Source organism: Aspergillus nidulans, chromosome V (assembly GCF_000011425.1).
Source record: "Aspergillus nidulans FGSC A4 chromosome V".
Lineage (NCBI taxonomy): Eukaryota > Fungi > Ascomycota > Eurotiomycetes > Eurotiales > Aspergillaceae > Aspergillus > Aspergillus nidulans.
Window position 1 is genome coordinate 954,776 of NC_066261.1, and position 23,028 is coordinate 977,803.

The following is a 23,028-nucleotide window of genomic DNA, read 5'->3' on the forward strand; positions in this document are numbered from 1 at the left end:
TGGCGTTCAATTTCCATGTATTTCCCTTTTCGTTTTCACATACTGTATATCAATAATGCTTGCAAACATGCCCCTTGATTCTGATTCGAGTGGTATCCCGGCTTCATTTCGAGTTTCTCAATTTGGTAAAGGGCAGCAGCGTGTTTACGATTGAGGAGTCCAAAGGTGGTAAAAGCGCATACGGGCCAATTTATTTTCAGCAAATCCTTATATGTTAGAATTGCTGCAGCGTGTTGCGTCTTTGGTTTTGGACACGGAGTATTTATTTGGGACAAATGAACTCCTTTCCTATGTCCGCCATCCGTGGTTTCTGCATCCCTTGCTGTCGCATTCCCGGCCTGGTTCAACAATCTTTCCAATGCCAACAATTGACAATGATTGCATACCATGCCGCGTAACTGTTAGCAACGCTGGGACTCTTTTTTAATATTGCCCATCTTCTCGGTAAGTCCAGAAACGTTCATTCCCTCAGACGAGATGCTTCAACTTCGTCGACTCCAGGACCTGGTTCTTATGCTGGCCTTCCTTCAGCAAACCTGTCTTGCTGTTCCTCGTTGGGGCAGGGGATATTGTGCTACTGCAGGCCCAGATGAATCGTTGAAGGCGGAATTTAGAAAATTGAGCGCTCTCGAAAATGATGGCATAGTCGAGCAAGGAAGTCGTAAGGCGCTGGAGCCCATTGAGATAGAGGTATGGTTCCATGTCGTGAGCAGCAAAGCGAGTGGCGACGTGGTTTCGGACGGTATGATTGCTACTCAGGTTAGTTCTGGATCTTTATTCGTGTGCCAGCCCACCTATTTTTCCATCACATAATGTTGATTAATGGACTAACTATAATAAGTTATCTTACCTCCAAGATGCATATCAAAACGCTTCAATAAGCTACCGTCTCGAAGGGGTAACGCGCCATATCAACGATAAATGGGCGCGTAATGAAGACGAGCTTAGCATGAAAGATGCCCTCCGTAGAGGCAGCTACCGAACCCTCAATGTCTACTTCCAGTCCGATCTCCAAGTTCTCTCAGGCTCCGAATCTCAGGGTCGTCTGCTCGGTACTTCGGAACAGTTATCAGCAAGCGTTCTCGGCTTCTGCACTTTACCCGACCCGAGTATTAACAGTACTAGTCTGCGTTCCAGCTATGTGAAGGACGGATGCAACGTGCTTGCAAAAACTATGCCAGGGGGGTCTCTAACGCATTATAACCGAGGCGGAACCGCCATACACGAAATTGGTCACTGGAACGGACTCCTGCACACTTTCGAGGGGGAGTCTTGCTCCCTTGACAACGAGGGTGATTATATAGAAGACACACCCCAGGAGTCTATTCCGACCGATGGATGTCCTGCTCGCAAAGACTCATGCCCAGGAAGCCCGGGTGTGGACCCTGTACACAACTTTATGGATTATTCTTCTGATGAGTGTTACGAGCACTTCACGCCGGCCCAGGTTAAGAGGATGCGTGACATGTGGTTCACGATGAGGGAAGGGAAATGATAAAAATAGCCTCACTGGTTCACCATGGTACCACCGACATGTAACAAGTAATGACGGGGACAGGGAATTGGTGCAAATTGATACATAGCGGACCCCATGGACAGCGCTTTGATGCCCTATGTGGCCGTACTGCATGATTCATTCATATCTGTTTGACGGTCAATGAGAAAGCCCTTTTCCTGGACCCCTCTGCACCCAGCCTGTAAAGCGGAAGGCCATATGATGGACCATGAACCGAAAATCCGTTGAGGCTATGAATCCAACCAGCTAGGTTGTCGAATCTTCCGTCAGAATGCGTTCGCCCCATTTCAACAAGGCAAGCTGTCTTCTATAGCCAGATAATATAGGTCAACATGTCCACCTTCTGGAGGTTCCGGTAATCACTGATGATCTGCAGGGGGAAAATTCCATTAACACTGTAGGTCAAGTAAAGTACAAGATTCGGCTGGGTGTTTGGCCGCTGAGAGCAGTGGCAGTTCATAGATGACCGGCCTGTCACCTCTTTCGCTTCTTGCCTCGGTCTTCATCGTCCAATCCGCTTTCTCTATCCTTCTTTTTGGCCTGATGTTCCAGCTCGTCCCAGTCCTCTCCACTCTCATCTTCATCCGCACTGAAATCATCGTCAGCACTAGCATCGTCATCGTAGTCACTATCCTCCTCTGAGCTTTCATCTGCGGCAAGTTCTGACTCAGAGAGCTCGAAAGCGGATTCCTCCTCTTCATCGGAGCCGTCTTCGGAATCCGATTCGGCAGCCAGGAAAGACCACCCACCGTCAGCAAAGAAGCCGTACGGGTCACTGACAACTGTCTTCATAATCGTAGTCCAATTCAGATTGAGAGGCCCTTCTGTGTACGCGATATCCACAGAATCAAGCCAATCCTTCACACCTTCCAGATTCTCCACAGGAATTGTGTTAATATGCACTGGTGCCCTGTGGAAGTCCTTGAAAACGAAGACAAGGTCGAAATTCTTGAGGCCAAACTGTACAGCATTTTAGTCCCCGCCTGAATGACTAGAATATCTGTGTTAACTTACCTGCACCCTCTCTAGATGCGCAATCTCAATTTCGTTGAGACTGATGACCAGGAAGGGAGGCTCAGTCAGTTGAACGAGTGCATCTGTGGTTGGCTGAATCAGAACATTCGACCGATTAGGGACACCGGTGAAGCCAATTTCTCTGAAAGGAATATCGACATCAACACCCTCATCCTTGCCAGCATCAGCTATCTTCTCAGCAAATGCTTTGAACTCTCTGTCCAAAGCTGCCCGACGCCTCCTCTCCTCTTGCTCGGCCTCAAACTCTTCTTCATCCCCATAGCGATGCTTTCGCCTTCGGTTCCCGGTCTCGTCGAATTGCATCTCGGTAGCCTCCCTGTAGAACTGAATATCTCTAGTCTTTCTCTTGCCAATCATGATAGGAGTCTTGAGATGGACGTGGATCAAGACAATTAACTCATGAGCGCAAGGCTGAAAAAAAAGGTGTTTAACATTGCTGAACAGCACATCGACGTGTTCGTTGCGGAAGGGAGAGACATAGCGAAGACCATTCTGGTGTATTTCAACCTCACCGGGTACTCGTTTACCGTCAAGCGGAGGTCGAAGGTAAACATCAGGCAACTTCACGGGGCGACGATCTGACTCTGGATTAGTTTCAAAAGCATATGTCATAAAAGGGTGACAAACTTCTGATCTCAACTAGCTTGTCTTGCTCAACCACATCCTCCATCTCTTTCTTTTCCTGCTCACGGCGCAGGGCATTCTTCCTGAGCTCAGTAATATCCTGAGCTACCTGCGCAAATCGATCATTATCCTTCGATCTGAGAGTGAGATTCCTTAGAAAATGTGCTGACAGATCTTCAAATGGCTGGTCGTCTTTCCTTCCCACACCCTGTCCTGGGGAAAGAAAGTTGATGCGAAGATAGGCGTACTCCCCTTCATCACTTTTGCTAGCGTTCTTGATGGTATTGATGTGAAAAGGGACTGGTCGACCCATTACGGGAACAATAACAGTAGATGCCTTGTGATCCACATAAACTGTGAGATCCTTGACTTTGGCTGGCAATTGATTGTCCCTCTTGTAGGACTCGAATCTCTTGAACTTCTTCTGCGTGACTCCATTATCATCGCCAGTGGTACCTGCAAATCGGTCTAAACCCTCCTTGGTCTTTTTAGCGGCCAACTCCTTTTGGTGCTCGCGGCGCCGCGCCTCTGCTCCCTCATTTACCTGCGTAGGACGTTCAGCGCGGAGCTTTGTCCTCGTGACATTCCTGCTCGCAATCGCACTCGATTTGGTTTCTTTCTTCTCCTTTGCAGGTTTCTGTGGCTCTTCTTCGTCACCGAAATAGAAGGACACAGAGTCCATATCAATGCCCGCGTCCTTGGTGAATACGTGAGGTCCCTGTTCTCCAACCCGAACGGTGTCCGTGATCATCATTGAATAGACATTCTTTTTCTTGTCCTTCACGCTCGGCTCTTCAACATCCACCAGCCCGACCGTGATAGAAAATGTCATCCCACTCTTCAAAACCCGGGTGTTCTTCCCATTGAGAATCATGTTCGAATCTCGAAGCTCAATACCTATACCAGCACCGACATTTTTCACGAAGTGGGATTCGAGTTCCGGCTTCCTAGCTCGCACAATTCCAATTGCCTTGTTGTAGAGCTCCTTGGCGACCACACCATCACGAGCCTCCTTCAAAACAGCCTCATGGACACTTAGGAGCAAGGAATAGTTTGCCTCTTGGGACTTTGTCGGGTCAACCAGGTAGGTGCGCCCAATGATAGAACTGTAGGTTTTGTAGCGAATGCCGAATCCAGCAATGATGATTCCGGGTTCCAGATTGTTGTCATCAGACACAGCTGTTAACTTCAAGTCATATTTCCCGCCACTCTGAATGACGGGACCATAAGCCCAATCGATTTGCTGAGGATCAAATTCCGACGGTAGTTTTGCGAGCTTGTTGAAAAATTTAGCGTCATCAATCTTGGCGTCAATACGCATAGATAGAGCTTTATGCGTCATTTGCTTTTCTTCGTCTAGCAAGCGAGACATTTCATCGACAAAATAATCGGACATCAGACCACTGCAAGCTCTAGATGCATTCCTTATGGACACCTGCAAAACTTTAGACCACTTTTATCGACGTTGTAAGTGAATAGACGTACTAGTTCATCCGTATCCTTGACCGAAAAGCATGCGGCTGAAAGAGCGGGCGAAATGTCGACTTCTTCTACATCGCCGGATATCTTTCCATATACGCGCTTCCAGTCTTCCACAAATGGACCTGTGGTTGTGTCTCTCGGTAAGATCCCAACCTTATTCTGTTGGCAGATAGCTTGTTAGCGTCGGAAGTTAACGAACCACGCATGGTCATCTTGATCCCTGGACATGATAGAAAACATACCCCAGCGGACTTTATTATATCCACGCACTTTTCAAACAATCTCGTCTTTTCTTCCTGATCCTTAGTCGTTACCAGAATCTCGACCGGGATCTTTCCACCCTTCAAGGGTTCTAAATGTTTGGCTGTCATGAAGTTAGGGAGAGAGGATTCCTGGGCTATTCCTTGTTCAGATCAGGTGATACCTTTCTTCGCTGTTGTCACAACGTACATAACCTCCGGTGTGAAGACGAAAAGTGTAGCTGGGAATTCGTAGCCGAGTAACCAAAACTAAAAGTATCAGTAGATATAATAAGTAACCGACGACGTAAGCAGCATACATGTATAGCATTGTTCTTTTGATAGCTGTTTGCTTCATCCGTCTTCCCCATCAGGATAATGATAGATCCCGCACCGCCAAAGACAGAGTTGGTGGATCGTTTGTCTGCCTTCCATGCTGCATAGAAGCTCGAGAGACGATTGAAGAAGGCTGTTTTATCAATGACAATCTCGTCGCCCATGATGTGCCTTCTCCCAAAGCGGCGCCGTGGCTCCAGGGACCTGCCGTTGGCGCAAGGACTAAGGGGTTAAAGGATGCTTAGACGAGTTCGTGAAGTTGAATCTTGGTAGCAAAGTGAGAAGCAGAAACGGAAAAGCACTTTAAGTTGCTTAAATGATATGTAATGGTTGTGGCAGGTTCAGATGATAAAAGCCTGTTATCCTTGTGGATTTTTTAGGCATATAAATGAATGCGAAGCAATGGGAGTAAACGCGAGAGATGGCGCGCGTCTTGAACTTTTGGATTGGCGTTTGCAATTTAGCTTTTAGCGGAATCAGAATGTTTGAATTGTTTGCACAGCATTATAGAAGACCGTCCGCTGTTGTAAGCAGGAATTTATCCTTTTTATCTTTGTTCTTGGAAAAATCAAGAGTATGATGAACTTTGCAGTTATTTCCGATCCGGACTCAATCCTTTAGCCATCTCTGCCTCATCTCGTACAATTTTGCCTTTTTGCATCACCTTTATATGCGGGGCCGGTCACTACAATGTTTCTACCTAAGGCCAATGTTGAGCGCTCCAAATCATCTTATTGAACTTCAGCGTTTGCGCTCAACGACGGACTCGAGTTTAACATGGACGTTCTTCCCGAAGACTCGATGAGCCAGCAGATACAAAGTGACGGCGGACTGTCGACCTCAGAAGACTCCAGCACCCGCAGAAATCCGCGGAGCAATGCGGCAACAGGCGCTTCAGCCGCTGGTGTGCGTGCTCTTAGTGCGCAACTTGTCGCTTTTTATTTCAGAATCCCTGTAAAGGCGTTCTTTCGCACACGGGTTGAGTAGGTACCCAACTGCTTCTCTTCCGGCATTTGCTGTAGGCTAATGCAGCCTTCTTTTTTTTTTTTTGTTTTCCTCACAGTTACATGGTACACATATCCTGATCCCTTTCTCATTCTTATTCGGCATTGCCCCCACGACGACTAATGCAATTATTTTTTTGTTAGGCGTTTGCTCGAGCTGTTTCCCCACGTCTATCTGAAGGTGGTCGCTGGTCCCTACACACCACTACTCCGGGTCTACTCATTCATGCTGTTCGCGCTTATGGCTGGCGGTTCATACCAAATCAGGTTGTACCCCCTTTGCTGGCTAATGCTGGGTAAGTGTACTGAAAATCCCGGGCGAAGACGAAAAGTGCAGCTGAATGTCGTAATAGGGTTGGAGCTGTGCTGTATACTTCGTATCTTCAAGTTTTAGGTGCTTTGTACGAGCCTGTGTCGCAAGGTGTGAGACGTACATACCCACCAGCTAGCCCGATCGATACTTTTGTAGCCGGTTTGGTGGCTGGCTCAATTCAGTCTGTTGTAGCTGCCCCCCTGGATGCTCTGCAAGTCCGCCTCAGAACCAGCGATATTATCGAAGGCCGTTATCAGAGCATGTGGCACTATGGCCAGCGCAAACTACAACAAATCGGGGTACGCGGTATTTTCGCCGGCTGGAGTCTGTCATTTTTACGCGACTCTTTCGGCAGTGCCGTCTTCTTTTCTTTCTTCGAGTACATCAAATCGCAGGCATACTACTCCTTCGTTACTCGCTATTATGGGTCCTCAAGCCCTCAAAAAGTGGGCTATCTGCAGTCATCTCAGTCCAGCGACCGTGGAGTGCCGCTAATCAAACCGCATTATGCTCTGGAGCCATGTTTCTTATTAGCTGCGGGCCTTCTCGCGTCTGTCGCCCAGCAGATCATCCAACACCCACTGAATGCGATACAAAATATTCACATTGCACGGTTGGAATACCTTGACCATCAGGCAGCCTTACGCCCTTCGAGAAGGCAAATGCTGCGAATATACTACTTAGCGTACCAGGAAACTTATAAGCGGTGCATAAGAAAGGCTGCTCGGGCTGGAGGCTGGACCAGATGGCTTTATCGAGGGTTCTTGGGCAATACCCTTCGTCAAGTTCCTAGTACAAGTGCCGGACTCGTGATTTTCGAGTTAGTGCGCCGCAAACATGCAAGCATGGCAGATGCCACATATATACGAAAAGATGGCTACGATATTCTGCTGCCATAACGCTTCTTCTCATCTGTGAAATTCACCCATTATGGGTTTTGGGACTCAAGTTGAGGACTTATTTGGTGCGGTCAAAGTTCTTTTGGCATGTCCCACACTCTATCTGCTAAATTACAGCCCATTGCAGTCTGCACAGCAAATCCCATGTGGTGTCGCACGCTTACGAGTTGGTAGAAGGGTGAAGCGCTTCTCAACAAACTGTCAAAAGACTTCACATAATCGCGCTTCGTTGGCTGTATAAAGAAGCGTCATCAACCCTTGGGAGCCTTACTGCTCGGCTGTATCTTTTAGCGGACCATTAATGTATAAACTCTTTCGAGTATTATGTGGGCCGGGTTGTAGATGGACTAGACATAGATACGATAGTCTTTAATCAAGTTTTGGAGCACAAGTATGTCGTCTCTTCTCCTTTCTCTTTATTATCAGGCCTGAATTCATGGTGAGACAAGCTTCTACAGAGACTCCAATACTACCCCATAAGTATCGCTTACTCACGATCCCATCTAGGTACAATTGTAGTCTTGTGATGTCATAGGACAGGCCCACCGAAATTCGCATCCTTACAACAGTTCATAGAGATTGGGATAATAACTGCGCATATATCCTTGCGGTCCTATCTATTGCTGCTAACTATCGGCTCCGTTGTTTCCCCCCACCCCACCGGTGCCATGGAGGATTCCTGTTACCAAGCACGGGGTACGTCGCAGTATTTGAGGGGGTATGGTCCACTAATACTACGCTACCAGGAGATCGGTCATGGTCCATAGGCACTGCCCGAAAATCCCCACCAAATCCAACGGGCAGTTTCGGGCGGTGGCACAGTGGCACCGCACCGTATTTGGTTTAAGCACACCACCACCTACTCCCAAATCGTTACCTAGTCGTCTGGTAGCAGTCTGTCCGGATTATGCAAAGTAGCTGTCTAGCATAGAACACAGTGACGGGGGCTCAGCTCAGGCTCATATGCAATCGTCACAGCCACACCCAAAGCAGTCAAGAACCACACTTTAGGACGAAATTAGCCTTAGGCGGCCTCATATTTACGAGTACCCACAGCAGAGTGTCTGACGACCTGGGAGACTGGAGTGCCGCAACTAGTTTACCCCGTAATATTCAACGCTCTGTGAGAGGCCTATCAAGAGTCAGATCTTCATTGTTGGCTAGTGCCTCCCGCCTGACCGTCTCCTTTTGGCTGGATACCTAGCTAGCCAACCTCGAGAGAAACCACCGTCATCCTGCATTGCTGGTCATCTCGTCTCGTGAGCAAACCCCAAAAGACCACCATCATTGCTTTCCCTATTTGTTCACACTTCGTTAAGTTGCAATCCACATTGTTCACGAGTCTCCGCTTCAATTTGTCGCCTGCGTCCAATTGCAGTAGATTGTTTCTAGTGCAGGACAACTTTCAAGTTTCCCTTTTGTTACTTCTCTATCACAAGACCGCCAACAGGGCGTCTTGGTTCATCTGCTCTTTTAATGTGATTCTTTGGTCCAAACTCTCACGGCGGGAAACGATTTTTGTGACCAAGGGTTATCGATACCCCAACTTTGACGTCCAGTCATCCGCCCTTTTTGATTCCCCACCAACGACAGGGCTGTTGACATCAGCCCTCAACCGCCAACATTCCTCCAACAACGTCGTCGTCGCCGTCGTCGCCGCGTACTTCCTCAACCATACCCCTGCGACCTCTACGATTCGAGTCCCAGAATCTGCCCGCTGGAGCCTTAGAATCTGCAAGCGAGAAAGGCAGCCGTCGCTCTTCTATCTCCTCAGCTCACTCAGTTGGGACGGATTTCTCGCTTTGGACCGATACTGGAGATTTGGGTGAACAAATCGCTGATGCAGAGGATCCTCTCCGAATCCGCCTCATAAATTCCCTGGGTCGTGGGGGGTCCGGTCGAGCCGGATCGAGGGCACGGACGAAACGAGCGAAACGTGTGCACTACCAGGAGCAGCAAACCGCTGGCGACTTTGATCTTGAGAAAATAGAAATCCCACAACCACCACCCAGAAATATATCTGGTATTGAACGCTTTATCGTTGTCATAATGTCACCTGGCAGCCGGCAATCAACTCAAACGCATGGCTTAGTTGGGAAGCCATTGCTGTGAGGAACCCTGCTACCCTGGTATTTCTAGACTAGGCCACTAATAAGCTACAGTTACTTCACGAGTGTATTCGTGTCATTAGGTGTCTTCCTTTTCGGTTATGATCAGGGTGTGATGTCGGGAATTATAACGTTCGTCTTCCCGCATGCATGCTGAAGTACAAATTGAGACTATCTTTACTGACAGGGAGACAGAGGCTTGTACTTCAAGGATTACTTCAACCAACCGTCGCGAGCGGAAATTGGCACTGTCGTCGCAATATTAGAAGTTGGGGCCTTCATTTCCTCATTACTCGTTGGAAAAATTGGCGACTTAATTGGTCGCCGCAGAACCATCCTTTATGGATCCATGGTGTTTTTCGTAGGAGGCGCTTTCCAAACCTTTGCGACGGGGCTACCTATGATGATGCTTGGCCGTATAGTCGCCGGTCTGGGCGTTGGAGCGTTGTCCACTATTGTCCCGGTATATCAGTCCGAGATATCGGTACAGTTGCCCTCATCTCCCTAATCAAGAAGGCTACTATGGACGATGCTAATTTTTGATCACCAGCCCCCTCACAATAGAGGCAAATTGGCATGTATTGAGTTCACGGGAAATATCTTCGGATATGCTGCTAGTGTTTGGGTCGATTACTTTTGCAGTTTCATTCGCAGCGACTTTTCCTGGCGTCTCCCGCTGCTTTTGCAGTGTATCATGGGGTTTTTACTTGGCCTGGGAAGTCTCATCATTTGCGAATCGCCGAGGTAAGGCCTTTATTGATTCTCGAAAACGCGCAATTCGTGAAATTGGCTCTAACGCTCACCCTAATTGTAGGTGGTTATTGGATAATGATCATGATGAAGAGGGTATGGTAGTCATTGCAAACCTCTATGGTAAAGGAGATCTTCACAATCCCGAGGCTCAAAGAGAGTACAGGGAAATCAAGATGAACGTGCTTATTACACGTCAAGAAGGGGAACGATCTTACGTTGATATGTTCAAAAGGTACAACAGACGTGTCCTTATTGCAATGTCCGCACAAGCACTCGCGCAACTGAACGGGATCAATGTCATCTCATACTACGCGCCGCTTGTCTTCGAGTCCGCCGGTTGGGCGGGCCGTGATGCCATCCTCATGACCGGAATAAATGGTCTAACTTACTTGGCGTCGACGGTTCCTCCTTGGTATCTTGTGGATGGTTGGGGAAGGCGTCCCATTCTTCTTTCCGGTGCCTTGGCTATGGTTCTTTCTCTTTCGGCAATTTCCTATTTCATTTTTATCGATATTGAAGCCACGCCAACCCTTACCGTTATATTTGTCATGATTTACAATGCTGCTTTTGGTGCCTCATGGGGTCCGATACCATGGCTATACCCTCCCGAAATTCTTCCCTTGAGCATTCGTGCAAAGGGTGCCAGTCTCAGCACGGCAACCAACTGGGCTTTCAATTGGTTAGTCGGGGAGGTCACGCCTGTTCTTCAGGCTGCCATAAAATGGAGGCTTTATTTGGTTCATGCATTTTTTTGTGCATGTAGCTTTGTTGTTGGTGAGTATCTCTTTCAGTTCAAATGGGCTTTCTTCTGACGTGACTAGTATGGTTTCTTTATCCTGAGACAAGCGGAGTTCGTCTGGAGGATATGGACGTACTCTTCGGCGATGCAACCACTGCCATGCCTACACCCGCTACTCAAGGGGAGCGTGGCTCTCTTATGAGTACTGGCTCACCTGTGCCGTCTCTTGACATTAGACGGCAGTATGGCCAGCATGGGGCAGATAGTGCCATTCCCGGCTTAAACATCAATCCTCCCAACGTCACGGGTGAAAACAACGGGAAAAGCCCCCAAACTGGTCCTCAGGATGATAATGGAAGTCGACCTGAGGGATTAGGCGGTTGGATATCGAATATAGTCAGTCGCAATATGGGGTCATCGAACCGTCCACATGATACCCAGTATAGAAGGCTAGAGCAGGATGAAGAGGCCGAGCAGTGAAGAGTTGATGATGCTGAAGTATCTTCACTGCAATTTCCTTCGACTCCTTTGCATTATAGATGCACTACTCTCTCGGCGCTCGCCGTCTTTTCTATCTCGATCTCGTTACACACTTATTCGGGTCTTTCGGTTTGCAATTCGATGATAGCGCTTTCTCCTCATAGATGCCTAACGGCAGCCGTTCGTTTTACCGCTACCCTCTAATTTGAAGTCTTATTTATTGGGTAGAACATTATCTTCAAACGGCTATCGGGCGCGGAGTGCCGGACAAGTCCCGGCCCAGTGTCCGTCTGTGCATTTACAGTGCTATAGGCAATAGTGGAGCCGCGCGGATGGTGAGGGGCTTGATATATATATCCGTACAACGTATATAGGGTAATTAATTATGTTGGAAAGTAGCATGAATAATTCCACTAAAAAAATAATCGAAGGGAGCTCTGGGAAATTCTGGACCTTCAGAGTGTTTTGTTGGAAGTCATACCCAAATACGCCCTTTTGAGTGGTCTCGGCGGGGCGGCGGCACCTCGGCGCTCAAACATATATCTATTAATAAGTATTTTGCCGCGTTAGATACACTTCTGGCCAGGTCGCCATTTTCGACTTCAAACTTCATTCCTTAATGTTGTCTTGCCTGCCCACCATCTGCATATAACCCTCTTTTCAAACCCCTACTACCGCCTACTGACATCCTTGTCTTACTGTTTCACTCCGAGCCCTTCAATTCCTAAGAAGATTCCTGTTTCGTGCGCTTACCTCCTATTCCATTGCAAAGGACGCTCCGCAGTCGCCCGCCAGATATGAGTGTACCGTACTATTAGTCGTTTATGTTTGCTCTCTCTTCCTCGATCATTTCTATCTTTACATTGCCTGCTTGCATCTGAAGACCGGCCACTTCTCCTATTATCTCTCATCTTTCTCTACGTCTTGCTTTTTGAGTCCAGCGAGTTTTCCAGCATGGCTGAAATTGGCTTTGCATCGACCACTGGTGCGAGCTTTGCCCCCGATGTGCGACGTAGGAATGTTCGCACTGAGGGACAGGCTAGGACTTCAGGCTTGATTGAACCTGACGACAAGAAACACAAACAGCGGGTATGTATGGCCTCTTTTGGTCTCCAAGGTCGCCTGTTGATCTACCTAGTGGCTAATGTACTCATGTCATATATAGCCCAATTCTTATCTCTCCGCTCTGGCAGACTGGGAACCTCTAATTGCACCGATTCTTTTGACAGTTTTGTCAATGTTTACGCGTATGTACCGAATCGGCCGCTCAAACATCGTGACCTGGGACGAGGCGCAGTATGAACTACCTATACCTTGAATGGGATTCCTACTCAAGCTTACAATGTTTCCAGCTTCGGAAAGTTTGGATCACATTACCTGAAGCGCGAATTCTACTTTGATGTTCACCCTCCGTTGGGGAAAATGCTTGTCGGCTTGTCGGGCCTTCTTGCCGGTTATAACGGATCATTCGAGTTCAAATCTGGCGAAACATACCCGGAAGACCTTAACTACACATTTATGCGCCTATTCAACGCTGCCTTTGGCGTGGTGTGCGTTCCGCTTGCCTACCTAACGGCACGCGAGCTTGGTTTTCGTAGAGGTACTGTTTGGCTTGTGAGCCTCATGGTGCTTTTCGAGAATTCATATGCCACTATTTCAAGATTCATATTGCTTGACTCTATGCTCCTTTGCTTCACATTCACGACCACATTTTGTTGGGCAAAATTTCATCGTCTCCAGCATGCGAGTTTCTCTATTGAGTGGTTCACCTGGCTATTTCTGACCGGCGTGAGTATTGGCTGCGTTTGTAGTGTCAAATGGGTTGGCCTTTTCTGCACTGCACTTGTTGGCCTCTACACCATTGAAGACCTGTGGAATAAATTTGGTGATTTGAAGATGTCTGAGGTTCGCACTCTTTTCGAAAAGTCCTTGACTCTGCCTGATGCTAATAATGATTACAGGCAACGTTAGCTAAACATTTTGCGGTACGCGTGGTGGGCTTGATTCTAATACCAGCTCTGGTATATATCTTTTCGTTCTACATCCACTTCCTGATTTTAGAGAACAGTGGCCCAGGCGATGCGCAGATGAGCTCGTTGTTTCAAGCGAATCTCAAAGGTACCCAGGTGGGCAAAGACAGCCCGCTGGAAATTGCATTCGGCTCAAGGGTCACTTTGAAGAATATGGGTTACGGCGGCGGGCTACTTCATTCTCATGTCCAGACGTATCCTGAAGGTTCGTCCCAGCAACAGGTTACTTGCTATCACCACAAGGACGCGAACAACGACTGGTTTATCTATCCTAATCGCAAGGAGCCCCAGTACGATGCAGAGGCACCTCTTAGGTTTGTCGGTGACGGTGATGTCATTCGTCTGATCCACGGCCAGACAGGCCGTAACCTTCATTCCCACAACATCCCCGCACCAATAACCAAGAACCACCATGAAGTTTCCTGCTATGGCAATTTGACTATTGGAGATGATAAGGACCATTGGAAGGTTGAGGTTGTCGATGATGTTGCTTCAAGAGACAGGAGTAGGATCAGAACTCTGACAACTGCGTTCCGTTTGCGACATGCGGTTTTGGGTTGTTATCTACGCGCCGGGAACACTAATCTTCCTCAGTGGGGTTTCAAGCAAATTGAAACAACTTGTGTGAAGGAAAACAAACCCCGTGACGTTTATACGCACTGGAATATTGAAACCCATACCAACGACCGACGTATGACACCGCGCAGTCTGTTATAATTTGAGCTATACTGACATAATTTGCAGTTCCCCCCGGTGATCCTGGATCGTACAAGTCTCCTTTCTTCAAAGACTTTGTACATTTGAACGTTGCGATGATGACGTCGAACAATGCTTTGGTGCCTGATCCTGACAAGCAGGACGATCTTGCGTCGAAACCTTGGCAATGGCCCATTCTTAATGTCGGTCTACGCATGTGCTCTTGGGACGAAAAAGTCGTCAAATACTATCTACTTGGAAACCCTGTTGTCTACTGGGGTAGTACCTTGAGTTTGGCTGTCTTTGGACTGCTGACCTTGTGGTACCTTGTGCGATGGCAGCGCGGCTACAACGAGCTTAGCCAGGCAGATATTGACCACATTCACTATGCCGGCTTGTACCCCGTTCTCGGTTGGTTTCTGCATTATGTGCCTTTCATCGCTATGGCGCGAGTTACCTATGTCCACCACTATTACCCCGCGCTATACTACGCTATCCTGACATTCGGGTTCTGTGTTGATTGGCTTACCAAAACTTTGAACACCAAGGTTCGATTCTTGGTGTATGGGCTACTCTATGCTTTGGTCGCTGGGGTTTTCGTCTACTTCAGGGTGATTGTGTTCGGCATTGAAGGTCCAAGCCAACAGTGGCGTCACTTGAACTGGTTGAGCGGTTGGCGAATCGCTAACTAAGAACCGTGATAGAGCGTTACAGTTCCCGTTGTCACAGTTAGCGTGCAACGTCCCTTTATTTTCTCGACCTCTCACTCATCTGCTTCCATTATTTCTTTAGTTTATTCAAAGCAGAGGCTTCTGTATTATTTATCGATCAATGTGTATTTTGCTCTGATTATAGCAATATTTCGGTATCAAACGAGATAATTAAGGATTGCTCCGGCTCGCGGGGTTAAGGAACAACGGGATCAGGAAGCGGAGATTATCCTAAAACGGAGATACGCCATTCTTGAAGTGAAGATCCGGGGTAGTAACTTTAATTAGCAACAACCTCCGCCTAAACCATTACCACCTTTGCGCATCGCATCATTCATCCCTAACGTCACGGTCTTGGGCATTCTGTTGTTCGCACCGCCAGTAGCACCAAAGCTCTTTACTCCACTGCGGCGATCATTAAGGTCGTATTTGCCCATTTCGATGTTCCGGTATATGCGCTCGGCAACTTCGAGGAACGCACGTTCTACTCCTTCGCCTGACTTGGCGCTCGTCTCAAGGTAACGCACAACATTGTTCATGCGGCACCATTCCTCTGCCTCTTGCCTAGTGACCCGTCTCTGGTTGGAATCCGCATCGTCTCCCGCAAGATCACTCTTGTTCCCTACCAGGATGACAACAATGCCTTCTTCAGCGATTTGGCGTAAATCTTCAAGCCACTGGGTACATGAAGCAAATGTGGCCGGGCGAGTAATATCGAATACGAGGAGAGCACCGGAGGCTCCCCGGAAGTAGGACCGGGTTATGGATTTGTAGGTTTCTTGCCCAGCGGTGTCCCAGAGCGATAGCTTCATTTTCTTCTGGATTTCCTGCTTTCTTTGAGGAGGATTAGGCAGTCCAAAAGTAGCAGGCGCGTTAGAGGCGTCTTGACGAGTTGAGAGAGTCTCTTGATCAAGAGAGTCGCCGGTGCGAAGGTGAATCTGGGGATCTGCCTCCAGATCCCTTGACGCGGGCGGCCCAACTGGGACAATGCGGGATCCAAACTCGACGCCAATTGTGACATCGTGTGTAGAAGAAAACCGACCCTCGCATAGCCGGATGGTCAGCTACAAAGGCGTGATGGAAGGGTTAGTTGACAGTTTCAGTAGAAGTTATCGGCCGAACATACGCTGGATTTCCCGGTTCCAGAATCACCGATACAGACAAGTTTAGCGATATAATCCCATGGCTGTGACATGGGTACCGTGGAGTGTTTAGTGTTGTTGCGGGGAGGATGTTTTTCGAAGGATTGAATTAGGCCAACCTAAACCACCATAGAGCTCATCTGGGGCTGTTGCTGGAAAGCCACAAATAAAGGCGTACGAGTCGCTGATTCCGGAATATCAGTCAGAACCAAGCTGATCAGGATACTAGAAAGCAGGAGCATTAGTTTGCGTTTTGAAGGGGATTTTCAGGTCTAGATACACCCATAGATGATGCGCAAAGCTAGAGCTCGATTCGACCTTCAGTGATGAGTCAGCTATCATCATGATCTTGTCTTATGACGCCGCTGCCTTCAACAGTGAACCACACTCCAGCTACGTGCCCAATCCTTTATACCTGGCCTATGCTCCCTCACACCTATAGCTTACCATCTACTTGGCTAGAAATTCTTCAAAAAGTCTTTTCAAGTGCGTCTCCGTTGTAGCACTGCATTCTTAGACATCTTATCCAATATTCATAGTTGCTCACCGTTCCATCTTAAGCAGCGATAAGCTATTAATCCGAGAGCCTGAGACCTGAAAGCACAGCCTTATTTCTTCCTAGTGGAATATAGGATGTTCTCTGAATGTAAGTCACTCAGTTTAGCTCTTTCGAATGTCAGTGCGACGTAGCTCACGCCAAGCACGTAGATGCCTCACGCTTTCTCGCCCAGTCGCAGTCTCGCATGGTCTCTCGCTCTGATGACAGAGATAGGAAGGATTGGGATCGCATAACAAAGCAACCCGGAAACTCCCGCTATATTTCCTCTCGTTCTTTTTTGAATAGAAAATCGGTCGACCCATATCAGCCCGGGGCTTCCCAATTCTCCAACTTTGCTTTCGGATCGCGGTATTTAGCACAACAAGCGCCACTTTTTCACAGCGCCACTGAGGACTTTCATGAAGAGGATGAAGAGGCCGAACATGAGCGGGAAATAGCAGATTTCTATGCCCTTCAAAAGTCAAGGCGGCATTTTGGGAGCAGCCACCTGAAAGATTCAGAGACTGGAGAGGATAGCAACCACTCTCTGGATGCCAGCCATCAAAAGGCTCCAAACAAATCAGAAGAATGGCCCGAGAGAGAAGCGGAGGGCTCATGGCAGGCTGGCAAATTTGACAAGTGGAAGATTCGGGACACAGTGGCTGAGGCAGCTGATGGCGAAGAAGTTCTTCGTGATAGCGGCAATGGGACGAAGGGTAAGTTGGTCGATGTTCGCCTTGAAGACACTCTGAAGTCTTGCTATCATTTGGACGATGATGACCCATCGGAAATTGAGGACAATAAACCACCATCGGTGCAGCAATTTCGAGAACAACCTCAAATGAGTAACCTTGGGATTAATTCATTACCTACGCCTCATGAGGAAAGTGAGCAACCGCTATTAGAGGAGCTGCAGCAATCAAATGCTGCTATCACCCGTCAATCGTCCGCTCATCTTGGGAGGTTCGATTCTTCGAGCCACGATGTTTTCTGGGCCCACCTATTCATGATATCCTTGGCCTGCCTCTTCGCTACAGCGTTCCTTGTGTACCTCCACACCTCTCCGCCTCCCGGTGACAAGACCACTTGGGGCGATACGATATATTTGACGGTTCATGGCTCGTTCTACCGTCTCGGCATTTATACCTTGGTCTCGGTTTTCATTTCCTTAATATGGCTTGCCCTTCTACGGTCATACGTTCGCCTCTTGGTTTACGCAATAATATTCATTGTCCCCGTCATCCTTTATTCATTTTCCTTATACGCTTTCGTTTCAAGCTTCCGGGATACCGCAACTGTTCAAGACAAAGTTATGCGATTTGGATCGTTCGTCCCGTTCATTATGGGTACCGCTTGGGTCTATAACGTTATACGGAGCCGCCATGCTATAGGAAAGGCAATTGGTATCCTCGAATTTGCGTGTCGGATCCTGGCCGCAAATGCAGAGCTTTTACTTCTTGGCCTCGGAAATCTCGTTCTCATCCTCTCTTGGACATGGGTATGGATGCTAATGTTTACTCGGGTTTTCCTTGGGGGCCATGTGGCCAAGCCGAATTCATTCATTATCAACGTCAGCAGCTGGTGGCTGGGGGTTTTCTTCGTTCTTGTTTATCTGTGGTCTCTTGGTGTCATCGCAGGGATTCAGCGAGCAGTTACTGCAGCAACAGTAAGCCAATGGTATTTCCACCGGCTTGCAAATCCAGCCCCAACTTCCAAGCAGATAGTCCAGGCGGCCACAGTCCACTCATTGACGGCATTGTTTGGTACGATTTGCTTATCTCGACTTACAGCGTTGCTCATTCGGATGCCCTTCTTGATACTCCCCAGACGAGTTGCCTCAATCTTGAGTTTAGTTGCTTATGCTTTTGTTCCCACTCCGATCACCGCTCTTACGGACCCTCTTACACTCACTTATGCTGCAATTCATTCTCAGCCTCTCTCCCTTTCTGCGCGTGGCCTCATTCAGATGACGAATCTCTCACCGTCGGTAGCGACCTCGTCATTACACCCGAAATCGTTCTCTCGGTCTGGCATAAATCATTCCCATCTTCTTCCATATAAGCTATCAAAACTGATACTTCACGCTGTCCGCCTTATGATGTCTATTGCCCTTGGATTCGGAGGATGGGTTAGTACTGCTAGGAGCTTTAGAGTGCCGACGGACCATGGAGTGATACGCGGCAGCATATACGCTTATATCGTCGGTTTGATTGCTGGAGCAATCGGCTGGAGCGTTCTGGGAGCGATTGAAGGGGTGGTCGCAGATATCGTGGATGCATCCATAATCTGCTGGAGTAGTGAAGTGGGAGCCTACGGCAGAGAAGCAAGATACTGTCGTGAGGCTGGTTGGTTATTCGGTCAGGAACCGAATCCCGAAGTTCGTTATTCCGTGTAGTCCTAATGTTCTCTGGTTTCTGATGCTGTACTTGTTGAATGATACGAAGTACATGGCCATCTTTACCGTGTTTACAAGCAGCTATGTGTTTAGCCCTCATGTTGAGTACCACCAAGCCTCTCTCCTTCCAGCGTTCTCGTCAATCACCGGTGTTTACGAATAGGATTGTACTGAACTGTTGAAAATAAGATAATATTAGGATACGCTCAATCGCTATGGACAAGAGATGAAATATGAAGCAAATCTGTGAACCCGTGGTATCAAAGGAAAATGGCAACAACTCGGAGCAAAAGAAAATGAACGGAGATATGAATAAATCATATCTTGTCGCCTGTAACCATTCATATGAGTCTCAATTTACTCCGGACGCCAGCGTAAAGCACGGCAGCAGAAAACGCCAACCTCGTGTCAATAGTTTGTAGAGAAAAGAGAGGGCGGCGTTCCCATCGAACTAATGATATCATGCAAAGCATTTCATCATGAGGTGGAAGCAAGCGGCTATAAATCGAGCTTGCTCCGCCAGTTGATTTTTTCCTTCGAGCACCATTCTCTCAGAAGAGCGCAGCTGAATCGGACTATTTCAAGAGGTGTGCTGGCTTTCCCAAGCGGCAAATATATCTCACCGGAATATTCCCCGGGTTTCAACCGCTTTTTTCCCTGTTCGGAGTAAGTCCTAGCGCGCTTCGACCAAGTTTCTGGGAATTCGCGGGCGAGGATGTCTTCTGAGAGGCCGCGAAAGCCATCAGACCACAACTTTTGAGACTCTCTATAACACTCTGGGAGTCTATTTTTCAGCTCTAGAAAATCTTTCAAGCTTCGTTTACTCTCCTCCGAGTTAACGGGTTGTCCGTCACTTGCCGGCGTGGGAACCGGAGTGTGCTCGCCTGGCACAGGTGTGACAGCCAGGCGTTCTAAGTCGAGAGCATGGATGGCATCGTAAGAGACAGCACCGAGAATGAGACAGAGGCTGTGAAGTGGTGGATATGGAATGCTATTTTTTTTGACAACCCGCCAATAAGCGATGATAGATAACCAAGTCGAGGAATCGCCGATTTGACGCGAAATTGCCTTGGACTGGTCCTCCGCAATGAAAGCAAGTACGAAACAGATGATGGCCTCAATTGCAGTAGCTGCAGCAAGCTTTTCATCGTTACTTGTGACTTTGTCTTTGGCTGTGTGTCGATCAGCGGCATGTTTCAATTCCCGGCCCAGATTTCCATATTTCTGATACTCTTCCTTCCAAGCCCGGCGCTCACCATTTCTATCAGCGCTATTTGGTTGAGATGGTGAAAGCGTAGTCGTGCTTGAAAGAGAGTAATCCGCGGGCGGTTTTCGATAAGCTGGATGAGAATGCCCTTTCCCATCAATGCTAAGCAGTTCCTGTCGGGTTGAATACTTAGGCTCTTTCCCCGGCGATATCGTCACTGGCCCTGCTTTCTCCTGTTGTGTTTGATTCACCCCCGGGGTTTGCGGTTTCTCAGCGCCTAACCGGGGCTCTTTCGGGTGGTCTTTTAGGGACGAATTTGCCTGGTTGCCCGCCGCAGTTTTCGACTTGGCAGTTGATTGAACAGACTTGCTGGCCTGACTAGATACCAAAATCCTTGGCTGATCAGATCTCATAGAATGAGCCAGTCCACGCTCGGCTGCATCGGGCAAGGGCGAGCTTTGACGGGAAAGCTTCCTCTTACCAGTGAATTTGAGGAGGGCTTCAACGCGCTTTCTATTTGACCTTCCATATTTCAACTTCACAACTAGTCGAGGTCCCGACGAGAAGAGTTGGACGGGTTTGGTACTCAATTGCTGTGATAGTCTACAACTCACTTGGCCTTTTGAATCGGCACTTGCAACTGTGTGAGAACTGAGGCTTGTTTTGTCTGTATCTTTTGTTGCGGTCTTTTCAGACACTAAGCGTGGTGACTTGCCCGAGAGATTCGGGTTAGTAGTCGCACTTGTTGATTCCAAATGTGAGATGCCGCGCGCGTACGACTTTCCCTTCCATGCTTTCAACCTAACAGTGTCGCTAGTCACAGTGGGCTCCGGTTGAGAGTCCGACGCTAGAGGCTCATCGCCGAGCCTAGCCAGTTCCCTTTCAAGATCTGGTGGCAAAGTAGGAGAAAGAAGTCGAGGTAATCGCGGAGTGCTCGAAGTTGGAGGTAGGGTTGGTGACAGAAGCTCGGGCAGCCCGTTCCCATTTGAGATTTCTGCTTTAGAAGGAGGCGTCGGAGGCTCATGTGATAGCTTCCGTCTTTTTGCCGGCGCGCTGTCTTTGGCTTGTAGGCCGCGGCGATCATGGTCCCGATCGGACAGGCGCTTCCTGTCTACATGTTCGTTGTGCACTTGGGCGGCGAGGTTTGACGGTGGATGCGTCTTAGATGGTCTTTGACGGTTGTTGTCACTAGCGGGAATATGTTTGGGAGTCTGATTATGATTGGCGATATGAAGGGTAAAGGCGCTCTGTTGGCCAGGAGCTTCTTGACTCAAGGGTGAAGGCGAAGTACCGTTCTTCCTCTTATGCCTATAATCATGTAGGCTAATCTTCTTTTTGCCTGAGTTGCTGGATGGTGTACTAATGGCACTCTGAGGCCGTGAACGTTGATCAGCCATCACGCTCCCTGAGGCGTCAGACCAATCACCCACAGCCACCAATAGAGAATCGCTTTCGTCGTGGGTTAAGAATGTCATATACTGTAATTGCTGCTCCTCGGGATTGAATGGTCCCGCATCACTCACTGCCCAATTGTTGACAAAGCGGCTACCGAGTCGAAAGGGCACATCGGTGGGCACAGTGAGGAGAAAGGGGTAGATAGGGAGAACGTCTTCACGAAGACGCTTCAGCCGCCAATCAACCAGGTCTTGTTCAATGTGCGTCGATTTTCCAGGTTTGAATGTTGAAGGTCTTACAGAGGCGTCGATAGAGCGAGACGACATTGCCGTCTTCCTGGTGACAGACGAACACCGCGGCGAAGTATAAAGCAAGGAACTCCACCGAGACTCTGAAACAATTTGTATGGCGACTGCTTTTTGATATATCAACGAGTCCGATTGTTCAGAACTGCAATGAGCTAAATTTATTTGCGTATCGTCGTTTTCACAAACTATAAAGGAGAACGATCAACGCAGCGAGCTGAGGCAGACAGAGGATGCAGAACGTTTATTCAAGTCGCTTTCCCCCCTCCCCCCATTCAAGCTTTATAGTGAATAGTACTTTTGTAGTAGTTGCGGGATCAGCAAACAGGTGATTGTATCGCAGGTTGGATCTCATCGCAACAAGCAGGCGTGGAGAAAGGCAGCCGATTCCGAAGCGGGTAACAAGGGTTGTAAGCCTGCTTGAAGCAATTCCGAGTCTCGAGCACGATATATACAGCAGATGAGGATACGTATCTGACAGGTGTAAAATACGAAAATGCGCGCTGCTTTGCAAATGCGATCGGCAACTATCTGCCAGGGAATAGTGGTGAGATCGTGAGAAGCTATTCGGGAACGCCTGGGGCCATTGAGGAACTGAAGCCTCCTCCGGCGGGGTACGTATGCGAAAATATGCTCATAAATATAAGGCCGAGAAAAGAGTAAGGAAGCAATGATAATAAGAAGACATGCAACGAAGAGATGGCGACTCCCTCAGAGGGTGTGGCTAGGTAAGAGAAGGACAGCGGGAAAGCGAGGGACTCAGGTCAAGCGGAGGGCTTGGCAGCGCCTTAGGTAGCGGTCATCCTTGTTCGACCCCGAGAAGCTGAATAGGCACTCCTGCCTGTGCCACCATCTGTTCCGAATGCCTATCGCTGTCACAGGGACAGAAGGTTCTGCTTGTTTGGCTGTCCCAACTGTTGCGGCTGCTTCGGCCCACTTCTCTTCGATCGCGTATCCTGCTCCTTGTCGGCAATGATGCTCTACACTTTACGGAATAGTAGGTGAAAAATCGCTCGGTACAAGACAGCCATCAACTCATTGAATGTTGTGCAACGCTGATTGAATCATAAGTGTGGGATTGA

The 23,028-nt window shown here is 48.4% G+C and overlaps 8 protein-coding genes across 8 annotated transcripts, besides 1 other annotated feature; 5 read left to right on the plus strand and 3 right to left on the minus strand.

Moving 5' to 3' along the window:
• Positions 1 to 23,028: part of a sequence feature (contig 1.88 1..183820(1)) that runs on past both edges of the window.
• On the plus strand, positions 478 to 1,678 carry ANIA_05101 (zinc metalloprotease; the record flags this gene model as incomplete). Its single annotated transcript, XM_657613.2, has 2 exons — positions 478 to 759; positions 842 to 1,678. The coding sequence occupies 2 exons, from the start codon at positions 478 to 480 to the stop codon at positions 1,493 to 1,495; spliced, it is 936 nt and encodes a 311-aa protein (XP_662705.1). The 3' UTR covers positions 1,496 to 1,678.
• Positions 1,991 to 5,396, minus strand: spt16 (chromatin-remodeling protein SPT16; the record flags this gene model as incomplete). The annotated part of the gene is made up of 7 exons (XM_050612185.1): positions 1,991 to 2,476; positions 2,531 to 3,129; positions 3,179 to 4,610; positions 4,661 to 4,816; positions 4,900 to 5,021; positions 5,082 to 5,166; positions 5,217 to 5,396. The coding sequence occupies 7 exons, from the start codon at positions 5,394 to 5,396 to the stop codon at positions 1,991 to 1,993; spliced, it is 3,060 nt and encodes a 1,019-aa protein (XP_050468131.1).
• ANIA_05103 (putative mitochondrial carrier protein) lies at positions 5,803 to 7,835 on the plus strand. Its single transcript, XM_050612186.1, has 4 exons — positions 5,803 to 6,215; positions 6,296 to 6,302; positions 6,381 to 6,532; positions 6,590 to 7,835. The coding sequence occupies exons 1-4, from the start codon at positions 6,010 to 6,012 to the stop codon at positions 7,446 to 7,448; spliced, it is 1,224 nt and encodes a 407-aa protein (XP_050468132.1). The 5' UTR covers positions 5,803 to 6,009; the 3' UTR covers positions 7,449 to 7,835.
• ANIA_05104 (putative MFS monosaccharide transporter) lies at positions 8,983 to 11,946 on the plus strand. Its single transcript, XM_050612187.1, has 6 exons — positions 8,983 to 9,556; positions 9,611 to 9,688; positions 9,752 to 10,040; positions 10,107 to 10,300; positions 10,371 to 11,083; positions 11,131 to 11,946. The coding sequence occupies exons 1-6, from the start codon at positions 9,498 to 9,500 to the stop codon at positions 11,526 to 11,528; spliced, it is 1,731 nt and encodes a 576-aa protein (XP_050468133.1). The 5' UTR covers positions 8,983 to 9,497; the 3' UTR covers positions 11,529 to 11,946.
• On the plus strand, positions 12,483 to 15,166 carry pmt2 (dolichyl-phosphate-mannose-protein mannosyltransferase pmtA; the record flags this gene model as incomplete). Its single annotated transcript, XM_657617.2, has 5 exons — positions 12,483 to 12,617; positions 12,694 to 12,824; positions 12,881 to 13,433; positions 13,490 to 14,249; positions 14,303 to 15,166. 5 exons carry the CDS (start codon positions 12,483 to 12,485, stop codon positions 14,944 to 14,946), a joined length of 2,223 nt encoding a protein of 740 aa, XP_662709.1. The 3' UTR covers positions 14,947 to 15,166.
• ANIA_05106 (Rab family GTPase rabT) lies at positions 15,192 to 15,776 on the minus strand (the record flags this gene model as incomplete). The annotated part of the gene is made up of 1 exon (XM_657618.2): positions 15,192 to 15,776. The coding sequence occupies one exon, from the start codon at positions 15,774 to 15,776 to the stop codon at positions 15,249 to 15,251; it is 528 nt and encodes a 175-aa protein (XP_662710.1). The 3' UTR covers positions 15,192 to 15,248.
• On the plus strand, positions 16,514 to 19,039 carry ANIA_05107 (uncharacterized protein; the record flags this gene model as incomplete). The annotated part of the gene is made up of 2 exons (XM_050612188.1): positions 16,514 to 16,752; positions 16,815 to 19,039. The coding sequence occupies exons 1-2, from the start codon at positions 16,740 to 16,742 to the stop codon at positions 19,037 to 19,039; spliced, it is 2,238 nt and encodes a 745-aa protein (XP_050468134.1). The 5' UTR covers positions 16,514 to 16,739.
• Positions 19,240 to 21,967, minus strand: ANIA_05108 (uncharacterized protein; the record flags this gene model as incomplete). Its single annotated transcript, XM_657620.2, has 1 exon — positions 19,240 to 21,967. The coding sequence occupies one exon, from the start codon at positions 21,965 to 21,967 to the stop codon at positions 19,538 to 19,540; it is 2,430 nt and encodes an 809-aa protein (XP_662712.1). The 3' UTR covers positions 19,240 to 19,537.